The sequence below is a fragment of the Echinops telfairi genome, unplaced genomic scaffold (genome assembly GCF_000313985.2).
Source record: "Echinops telfairi isolate 266 unplaced genomic scaffold, ASM31398v2 ScPeMD7_31;HRSCAF=116, whole genome shotgun sequence".
NCBI lineage: Eukaryota > Metazoa > Chordata > Mammalia > Afrosoricida > Tenrecidae > Echinops > Echinops telfairi.
Genome location: NW_022103928.1, coordinates 27,629,008 through 27,639,871, shown reverse-complemented (window position 1 = coordinate 27,639,871; position 10,864 = coordinate 27,629,008). Strand labels below are relative to the sequence as shown.

Here is a 10,864-nt window from a genome sequence, read left to right as displayed (position 1 = left end):
ATGGTGAGATTTGGTCTCACATACTTTGGACGTGTTATCAGGCACTATCAGTCCCTGGACAAGGGCATCATGCTTGGTAAAGTAGAACTCACTACCATTGACTGCTAGTGACCCCTGTGGGTTTCTGAGACTGTAACTGTTTATCTGTAACGGTTTATGGGAGTAGAAAGCCCACTCTTTCTCCTGAGGAGCTGCTGGTGGTTTTGACCTGCTAACCGTGCAAATAGAAGCCCAATGCATTGCTACTACACCACTAGGGCTCCTGGTAAAGTAGAGGGGCAGGGGAAAGAGGAAGGGAGACCCTCAACAAGATGGATTGCAACATGGACTCAAACATAACAATTGCGACAGAGGTGCAGTGTTTTGTTCTGTTCTACACAGGGTGACTGAGCCGGAACCGACTCGATGGCACCTAACAGCAAGCACAGAGGAGTGAGGGCTAAACCTAAATCACTTCTGAGTTATAAAAAGAGTAGAATATTTAGGGCCAAGACCCTGAATTAGATTTTTAGTCTCCAAAACTATGAGAACATAAATTTGTGTTCACAAAAACCACCCACTTGTGATAGTTCTATTACAACAGCTAACAGCAGCTGTGGAGGTAAGATATCTGCCTCCTCAAGAAGAGAAACCGGTCATAGCTACCCTTCTCGCCTCCTCTTTCTCCTGTCCCAAAAGGTGACCCAAAGCTGTAGAACAAACAAAATTCCATTCCTCCACCACACAGAAGATTGTATCTCTAATTCAGAGCCTAGAACTTCAGGAAATTTTGAAGTTAATTGAAGACAGAGGTTGCAAACTGGAACTGAGCGGACCGAATTGAGTCCCAGACAAATGACGACTTCACCTTTCTGTCACTTGGTTTCTTTTCCCAAGTAAAACCATAGGGTTGACAGCGTGTGAGATGTAATAAATGTGAGTTTGTTTTAATATTTTATTGTCAATTGGGTGAAAGTTTACAGAGTAAATCCATTTTCTATTCAACAATCTGTACACATTTTTATGTCATTAATTACTACTCCCACAATGTAATATATTCCACCTTATCCCACCTTCTTGTTTTTTCTTTTACCGGTCCGCCTTTCCTAACCTGTCTGAACTTTAATTTCAGGTAAATGCTGCCCTTCTAAACTCAAATGGTTGACTATTCTAAGGTGTTTGTACCTCTCTAGTGTCATTGTTCTCCTTATAGGACCACCTACCGATTGGTCGATGTTGATCTGTGAGTGTGAATGTCCAGATCTGAAGGGTGACTAGGGCCACAGTGTCAGTTGTGCCGCTAGTTTTTATCCAGCCAGTAAGCCTAGTCTTTCTGGTGATTTTGAGTTTTGGGCTACACTTTTCTCTCACCAGGGCCTTCTAATGGGATTTCTTTCCAAGCAGTTAGTAATGGTACCCGGGCACCATCTACTTTTTCTGGCTTCAAGGTCATCGCGGCTGGTGTTTTTGTAGTCTATGAGTTCCTTGGACTGTTTCCATACAACTTCAGTTGTCTTCACTCTTCTCTCCTCTGAACAGGGAGAGGTCAGCACTTGCACCCTAGGGGCTCCTGAGCTGTAAAGACCTCAATCACTGCTCACCAAGGTAGGATGTAGAATATTACCTTTGTGGACTGTGTCACCCCAATCGACCTCCATGTCCCCCAAGACTGTACTCCTGAGCCCTCAGGTCCAGCAACTCTTTCCTCAAGGTGTTTGACTAGGTGATTATCATGATTAAGGAGTTTTCATAACTTTGACCACTGCGTGCTCCACCATATTCATGAATGTAATTGCAGCAAAGGTGTGGGAAACAGAAAGATTTCTCTCAAGTCGTCTCCCCCCAAAATTATGTTAGATTTAGGGTACTGCTGGCAACTAATGGTAAATGATTGTCAAGTTACCGCCCTAAAGACAGTCAGTTGCCAGACAACTGTCTGGGCCCACCACAGGTGGAGCCCACTCCCTGCTGTTAAGGACAATGGGCTACTTCTCCCTAAAAGCTTGCAGTCATTGGTTTGGTTCCTGTAGGTGGGGTTTATACCGTACTGAACAGGTCATACCGGCTCAGTGATATCCAGAATTAAACTGCCTCCCTGAATCTCTGATCCGCCCATCTTGTCACATGTGTACCCCCATTACCTCCCCTTCCTATTACGTGAATACCCCTAGATCACCCCCCTCCCAATACTGTGAGAATTGCAAAATGGAGACTCACTATTGCTGCTCATCCCCAAACCAGCAGACTCAGGCAGAGCCCTGTGCTAACCTTCCAAACCCGGGTTCCACTTCAAGCTAGCTGCTCTTTGAGCAAGCTCCTCCTCGTCTCTAAACTTACTTTTCCCAGGGGTCAAACTAACTCAAGAATAAGGGGAGTCCGCACCCACAAGCAAGTGCTGAGATGGAGACTGTGTCATCCCCCAAGGCCCCTGATTCCAGTCCCTCAGGAGAGCTGCGAGGTTTGGTTCCAAACCCTTGTAAACATCACCTCTAGGAAAGACAACAACCACAGGACTCCAAGATGATCTAGATGCATGTTTTATTGTCATTCGTATGATTATTATTGATGAGGGGAAAGTGCCTACAGGGTTATGTACAGGCCACGACTTCCAGGTAGATGTTAAAGTCTTCCTGTCTCCACACAGGCAATTCCACAGCTCCCGCACTGCACCTGGGGCATGTCTCTGTAGATGCTTCCCTCAAGCTAACACGGCTGTGCTTCAGGGCTCTGAGGATGCCCACCCACAAAACGATCTTGGTCCTGGGCTGAAGTTTACACAGGATGAATCCTCCTGATGGGGCACAGTGTGGGAGCGGAATTGGGGCCTCCCAGCTGCCACCTCCCCTCATCCTTCACTAGCTACTTGCCCCAGAGACACTCTACCCTACTTTGGAAAACTCTTCAAAGACACAGAAAGGTTAGGCTGAGGAAGGGGATTGGGCCTGTGAGGTGTGGGTGGGAGGAAAGAGCTCAGAGATCTGCCTTCTTGTCAGTGGTGTGGAATGAGGTAATGAGGGGCTTTCACTCAGGGGCTGGCTTATGTCCCTGAAGGAGAGAAATAAGGCCAGGGCCCTACGGGATGGGGTGCACAAGGGGCTCAGGTTTTATGATCAGGACTCTAAGAAAGGAGGGCAAGATGGAGTCATTAAGAGAGTAGGGCATACAGAACTTAGGGTACTCTTAGACTCCCCGAATTCACTTTTACAGGGAAATGGGCTTATTCTTCTAGGGGTTCCCTGGTCCAGGTTGCCCGTCGCCCAGGATGTTGTCGCTTCTGCTTGGCTCCCTGGCCCCTGCTTAGGTCACCCAGGTCAATCAGGAAGGTTGCCTGGTCACAGGCTTCCAAGGGCCCACAGGGCCCTGCCAAGGCCCGCCTGCCAGGATGCTGGCGTTTCTCAGGCACCAGCTCTCCCTCCTCTTCTTCCTCTTCCCCTTCCCAGCTCCCTTGTGCCTGGGGATCGACCAGCATGGTGAATCTTTTGCCTGGATGTTGCCGCTTGGTGACAATGTACCCAAGCCAGGGAGAGCGCCGGCCAGGGTGTTGCCGCTTGTTGCGGGTTACATCAGCTGACCAGGAAGCCTCAGCCGCCCTACGGCCAGGGTGCTGTCGTCTCTGGAGTCTCACGGCGTTTCCATTTTCTTCCTCCTTTTCCGCTCCCTCTTCTACCTCTTCCTCTCTTTTGCCTGGATGCTGACGCTTGGAAAGCCAGTCAAGCGGAAGGGCATGGGGTTCTGGGGAAGGAAAGAGACTGGTGAGAGACCTGTGACAGGTGGCCCTACATGAGTGCCACCCCAGCTTTGCTGCCAGAAAAGACAGACTCCCGGAGGCACCTACCCAGGATCACGTCCCTGCACTTACCTTTCCCATCTCGCAGACACACAGTGACATAGCATCCAGTCCCCACTACCCAGCTGTGTACCTTTAAGCAGCTAGCTAACTTAACCTCCTATGGTTTCAGTTTCCTGCATATAAAATGGTGTGATAATAGCACCTATCTCAGAGGTTGTTTGGGAAGATCAGATAAGGTGGCTGAGGTGCCCAGCGACCTAACATATAGTCATTAAACCTGTCACACACAAAGACACCCTCTTGAATGCACAAAACCTTCCCCATTGAATTTCTGTTCCCTGGGAAACCTTTCCAACTATGAGATGGGGAGGAGGCTAAGCCTCCTCCTCCCCCAGAGAAGGGCTCACTCATGGCCTTCATCGTGGTGAAAGTGACCAGGGAGCGCTCTCAGCTTCTGCAGTGCAGGAGGTTGGAAGATCAAGTCGCTCTCCCTCTCTGCATTTCAGGGTCTCCCTAGCTTAAAGACGCCCTACTGGCGCCCGCCCACCTTGTGGCCCCAGTAGGGCCAGCACAACCTTCTCCACCTCACCTGCGTCTTGCTCACCCTGGTCCAATGGCAGGGGCTGGAGGTCTTCCTGGAGGAGGAGGAGGCGCTCCGCCTGGAGCAGGAGGTCCTGCAAGCTTGCCTGCTTGGTTGCCCGCTGCTGGAGCGCCGCCGGCTGGGCGCTGCCAGGAACACTGGTCAGGGTCAAAGCCAAGGCGAGCAGCAACCAAGGGCTCGGCATCGCGGCGCCTAGGACCCGGGACAGAGGAAAAGGGTGAGCTCGCCGCCGCCCTGCCCAGCGCTCTGGGTCTCCCCACTGCCTCTCCTAGCCGGTCCCGAGGCCCGCTGCTCGGGGAACGAACCAAGGACCGAACCTTAGCGCGGGGCGGGGGAGGGGGAGGACTGCGAGGGTCCATCCCCGGCTCCGGGTCCACGCCTGTCATCCCCAGGCGGCCTTGGAACCCCCTGGCGCCTGGGGAGCCAGAGCGGGGGCACCCTCGCCAAGGCCCGTCAAACTCTGGGCGTCGAGGGCTTTTGGCCGCGGGGCTCGGATTCTCCCCAGGGCTCCGACCGCCAGCGGCGTTGTCAGAACCCCGAGTCGCGACGCCCAGACACTCAGCCCACCGCCAGGATCCATTCCTCTTGCAGCCCTCGTGTTCGGGATTAGCCCACACCCTCTCGGGAGCGGAGGGAGAGTCCCTCTGGAACGAATGCTGAGCGTCTACCTGGAGGGATCGAATTTTAACGCGCAAGCCTTCATTTCGACGCAACAAGTAGCTCACTTGCCCGAAGAGCTGCGCTGGGTTCAGATCCCACCGCGGGAAGTCCCAGCCCAGTCCTGCCCCGGTCACCCGGCCCGGCCACCGCGGGGACCCTCCCGGGGGCGGGCCCCAGGAGCAGAGGGCGCCAGGGGAGCGCCCGTCCGCTGGCCCCGGGGCTGCGCTCCAGGGAGTCCCTGGGGTGGGAACTCGGTGCTCCGGGAAGGGACCCTCCAGCCTCTCTCGCAACAGCCAAGCCCCCCACCGAAACCGAGGGGCAAGCGCAGAAGGCTCCGGACAAACACTTGCAGGGGCCCGGGGGGCGGCGGGGGTTACCGGCGCGGGCTCCGTGGAGCAAGCAGGTCCCGGGAGCAGGGTTGGGGGTCCGGAGCTCAGTGATCCACGACCTGGAGGTAGGAGTGCGGGAGCGCCGGCAGGTCCGGGCTCTGGCTGCCCGCTCCTCGGCGGGGCCGCCTCTTATACTCGCCCGCGAAGGGGGCGCTGACGGCAGCCAGTTCCCCGGGACGGCAGCCCGATCCGCGGCCGGAAATCTGGGGCGGGGTAGGGCGCAGCTGGAGGCAGGAGCGGCGGGCCGGGTGGGGTCGTTTCTGCCCCCAGTTCCGGAGGAGGTCTGCTAACGAAAACACTTGGGTAGGGGGGCAACGAGGGAGACTGTGACACACACAGACTCACACACACACACACACACACACACACACACACACACACAGACTGGGAAACAGAGAGAGAGATGCCCAGCCGACATCCACCCGAAGAGACAGAAACCATGAGAGACAGAAAGTGGGGGCCAGCAGGAACTGGGCTCCCACCTTGCCTGCCTCTCTGGCGAATGCCCCCCTCTCTCTGAGCCTCGGTGTTCTCACCTGTAGAATGGGGGGGGGGGTGTTTCTACAACCAGTCTTTACACCGTTTTGAGGAGAGAAACAAGCAAAACATATGGAAGACCCAACAGTTAAAAACCAAGAGCCTGGAAGAGAACATTGGGTTAGGGTTTTTCTTTGAGAATTGTATGGCCACATCCAGCTGGAGTTCAGCCTGCTGCGGTCCCTGGTCACCACATCCCCCACCGCGCCCCCACCCCAAATCCCAACTCACCATGGTAGAGTAGATTCCGACTCACAGAGACCTGAGAGGACAGAGTAGAGCTGCCTCTGTGGGCTCTTCCAGAGTAAAAAACCATCCTGTTTTTGCTTTTCTGCCTTTTGTTTGCTTGTTACTGTTTTTGCTTTTTGGGGTTATTTTTGTTTTGTTTGTTTGCTGGTTAGTTTGTTGCTGTTGTACGTGGTCTTACAGGATTTTGATTTTGTCATATTACAATCACCAAAGTAAACCTGAATCGTGCATAACCCGTGGACAAGCAGATGGAGTCTGGGCTCCCATTTAACAACAGCCCCATCCAAGAACAGTTAGTTCTGATAACAGGGCCCTACTCAATAATCACCTTCATGAAATGATCACTGAAGATAAGGGTGCTACAGCAAAGTGTGATGAAGAAAGCAGATGGTGGTTGGCTATCAACCAGAATAGTGTCTGGGGTCTTAAAGGCTTGTATTCAAACAAGCAGCCATCTAAGTGAGGCATCAACTAAGTCTACATGGAAGGAGCACACCAGCCTGTGTAACCCAAGGATGACAGTCACAAAATCCAAATATGATGAAGGGAAAAGTATCAGAGCTTAAATTCTGAACAACCAATTTGTAGAAGGCTAGGAGGACAGTGGGAGCCCAAATCATCTGCAGAGTATCTAGTCAGATTAAGCCTCTGGCAGATCCTCTCTAGCCACAGGCAAGGGACTCAAACAGCTTCACTATTGGAGTGCCTTGTAAACTTGATGAGGCTGGATCAAACTTGGTACTTGGCCAGTTGATCTCCCTCTTGACTCAACCTGAATTTATTCTAGGCTCAAGTATTTCGTGCTTGTTCAATGACAAAAATTTCTTCCCTGGATTTTTAAATATTGATGGTGGTCTTCTCATTATTTGTATTATTATTTTATCCTTACCACTTTATTTTGTTTTACTTTTTATTGTTTCGGTTGGGTTCTCCAGTTTGTGAAGCAGAGGAGTAGAGGCATAGCGACTGAGGCAATGGTTTATCAGAAATGTAGAAGTGGGGGTGGGATATAGGGAGGGCGAGGGGATTTGAGGAGCAAACAATGAATGCAGGAGGGGAAGGGTTGAGCACTGGAATTGATTGTGATTATGTATATACAACTCATTTTAAAAGCGATTTAACCATGGAAGTGTATGACATGTGAATACTATATCAAGAAAACCACACGCAAAAAAAGAAAAAGAAAGAAAGAAACCAAACTTGACCAATGGTTACCATAGATGAAGGGGAAAGAGTTGTTGCATCAGGGGCATTGAGTGTCTGTCAGTGGTGTTAGGGTAATGTGGAAAAGGATATCAATCGTGCTTGTACAACATGAAGAGTGTAATCAACGACACTGAATTACACAAGTAGAAGTTATGGAATTGGAGAATGTGCTGCTGTGTATATTTTTTGCCACAATTAGAAAAGAATAATAACATGAATAACAATGACTATGAGGAAGAAGAAAATGCTCTAGAATTGAATATGGTAACAATTGTACAACTCTTCTTGATATGACTGAATTGTATGGCATGTGGATGAAGTGCTAATAAAACTTTAAAAATAAAAGCCCCTCTTTCTCTGTGGTGGTTTCCAACCACTGACCTTGTGGTAAGTCGCTCAATGTTTAACCCACTAGGTCTTACAACTCCTTACTATCCCCTGTACTGGAGTCTGCGACACCTGGACTAGAGAGCTGCTGAGGTCCACCCACACAGCCAAAGTGGGGGCAGGGATGCACGGAGGAGAAAGGCATGGAGTGGGGGGGGCAAGCCCTAAAGTCCCAACACTCTCATGACACTGTGTGAAGGAGCACAGCTACTGCCAGCCATGCACACAGCCGTCAGGTGCAACTTCAGGTATGAGAAACTGGCCAGGTCAACTCAGCAGGAGCAGCACTTAGGGAAGAGAGAACAAGACCGATGGTGGCGTCACCTACCTGTGGACAGTGCTAATGTTACTCTGTTCCTCCTTGCAACATGTCTTCAGTCTAAAACTTTAATTGAGCATTACTATATGTCCCCAACAGCTGGTGCTGTTTAATTGTTATTCCTTCCTTTGGTGGAGCACCCAATTTTGCCTGGCGTATCCATACCCACTGTCTCATTGCAGCCTCACGCCGGCTGGCAGATAAACACGGTAGAAACTCATAGTCCCACTTTGCAGATAGGCACACAGAGTCCTGGGGAGGCAAAGTGACTCTCATGTTTGTTGTGGAATAACATTTCATTGTGTTTCTGGTGAAAGTTTACACAGATAATTCAATTTTCTTTTTTTGAAAGTTCAATTTTCGTTCAACAATTTCCACTCAAATTGATCAGTAACCTGAGTGACTTTTTGTGGTTCCTGTTCATACTGTGTCTCCGCATTCTCTTGACTTGTATTTGTGTTCTGGTTGTTTTTCTAGCTCCAGTATGCTAGTTTGCCTGCCCTGCCCCTTATCTTCTCATCTCCTTTCGTGTAAGTGTTGACTGTTGGCTTCATAGAGATTTATTGTTTTAGTAAAGTACTGGTTTTATGGGTAATATCCTTTGTCTGATGTACCACTATGCTATTTCACTAAAAGGTGATTTCAGGGGCTAGTTTTAGTTTAAGCTTTCAAGAGTGTCTCAGGGTGATAGAGTCTCAGGGGGTCCTCTGCTCTTAACTAGCTAAAGTAGTCTGGTCTTTACAAATATGTTATTGCTATTATTATTATGATGATGATGATGATGAACTGAGTGAAGGCTTACAGAGCAGATCAGTTTTCCATTTAACAATCTATAGACTTCGTTTCATGTTGTTGGTGGCAATTCCCATAATGCAACATCACCACCTCCTTCTGTGTCTTCTGTTTCATTCTTTCTCGTTTCTTAACTCTCCTGAATCTTGACCTTGGGTAAATGCTGCCCATTTGATTATTCTCAGGTAAGAGTACCACCCTAGTGTCATTGTTTCCCTCGTAGACCTGTGTATTGTTTAGCTGAACACTGAGCTCTGTGGATAAGTTTATTTCCAGACCTGAAGGGTGACTAAGGTACATAGTCTCAGTCATTCTTCCAACAAGGAAACCTGGACTTTAAAAAACCATTTTATTGGGGGCTCTTACAGCTCTTATCACAATCCATACATACACTCATTGTGTCAAGCATATTTTTACATATGCTCCTATCATCATTTTCAAAACATATTCTATTTACTTGAGCCCTTGATATCAGCTCCTCATTCCTGCCCCACCCCCCATAACTCCTTGATAATTTGCTGGGTTTTTTCCCCATGACTTACACCAACCGCTGTCTCCCTTCACCCACTTTTCTCTTGTCCATCCCCCTAGGAAGCAGTTATATGTCCAACATTGTGATCGGTTTCCCCTTTCTCCCCCACCTTCCCCTTACCCTCCTGGTATGGCTACTCTCATTATTGGTCCCGAGAGGTTTATCAGTCCTGGATTCCCTATATTGCGAGGTCATATCTGTACCAGTGTACATGCTCTGGTCTAGCCAGATTTGTAAGGTAGAATTGGGGTCATGATAGTGAGGGGGGTGGGGTGGGGAGGAAGCATCAAAGAACTAGAGGAAAGTTGTTATGTCTCATCGGTGCTATACTGCACTCTGACTGGCTAGTCTCTTCCTGTGACCCTTCTATGAGGGGATGAGCCTGGACTTCTTTTATTTTGAGTTCTGTTTCCCATCCCCCCCACCACCACCCCTACCCAAGACCTTCTAATGTGATCCCTTTGAGAGTAATGGGTAGTAGTAGCCAGGCACCAGCTAGTTCTTATGGTCTCGGAGTCATGGGGACCAATGCCTGCGTGGTCCATTAGCTTGTTAGATTAATTTTTTCCAAGTGACTTCAATTTCTTTCAATCTTCTTTCCTCTGTCGGGGAGAGACCAATAGTTGTATCTTAGATAGCTGCTCACGAGCTTTTAAGATACCCATGTCTATTCACCAAAGTAGGGTGTAGAACACTGTCTTTGTAGATTATGTTATGTGAATTGACCAAGACTATAGTCCTGAACCCCCAGACCCAGCAACTCATTTCCTCCAGGTGTTTTGTTATTCCAATGAAGTTTTCATTCATTGCTTTGCCCACTGCAGGCTCCACCCCATTCAGACATACATTTGCAGCAAAGGATCATGTCGTTGTCAAGTGCCACCCGGTCGGTTCCAACTCATGGTGACCCTGTGCACCACAGAACGTAACACCACCTGGTCCTACTCCATCCCCACAATTGTTGCTATGCTTGACCCCATTGTGACAGCCACTGTGTCGCTCCGTCTCATCAAGCACCTTCCTATTTTTCACTGCCCCTCCACTTTACCAAGTATGATGTCCTTCTCCAGGGCCGGGTCTCTCCTGACTTGTCCAAAGGATGTGAGATGAAGTCTAGTCATTCTTGCCTCCAAGGAGCATCCTGGCCCTTCTTCTTCCCAACAGATTTGTGTGTTCTTTTGGCAGACCGTGATTCTTTCAATAGTCTTTGCCAACACCACAGGTCAAATGCATTGCTTTTTTCTTCAGTCTTCTTTATTCAATGTTCATCTTTCACATGTGTACGAAGTGATTGAAAATACCATGGCTTGGGTCAGGTGTATCTTTGTCCTCAAAGTAATCTCCTTGCTTTTCAACACTTTAAAGAGGCCTTGTGCAGCAGATATACTTCATACGATGCATCTTTTGATCTCTTGTTCTGTTG

At 49.4% G+C, this 10,864-nt stretch overlaps 1 protein-coding gene across 1 annotated transcript; it reads right to left on the bottom strand.

Annotated features, from left to right (window-relative positions):
• Positions 1-2,520: 2,520 nt before the first annotated feature.
• Positions 2,521-5,485, bottom strand: TRH (thyrotropin releasing hormone). Its single transcript, XM_004702375.2, has 3 exons — positions 5,408-5,485; positions 4,359-4,562; positions 2,521-3,711 (listed from the first exon to the last, which is right to left on the bottom strand). Exons 2-3 carry the CDS (start codon positions 4,552-4,554, stop codon positions 3,197-3,199), a joined length of 711 nt encoding a protein of 236 aa, XP_004702432.1. The 5' UTR covers positions 4,555-4,562; positions 5,408-5,485; the 3' UTR covers positions 2,521-3,196.
• Between the last annotated feature and the right edge of the window lie 5,379 nt (positions 5,486-10,864).

Excerpts from the sequence above, each read along its gene's own strand:
- TRH (XM_004702375.2), bottom strand. The coding sequence starts at position 4,554 with ATGCCGAGCCCTTGGTTGCTGCTCGCCTTGGCTTTGACCCTGACCAGT. Across the intron at positions 3,712-4,358 it reads CCAGGGTGAGCAAGACGCAG|AACCCCATGCCCTTCCGCTT; the intron begins GTGAGGTGGAGA and ends TTCCTTCCCCAG.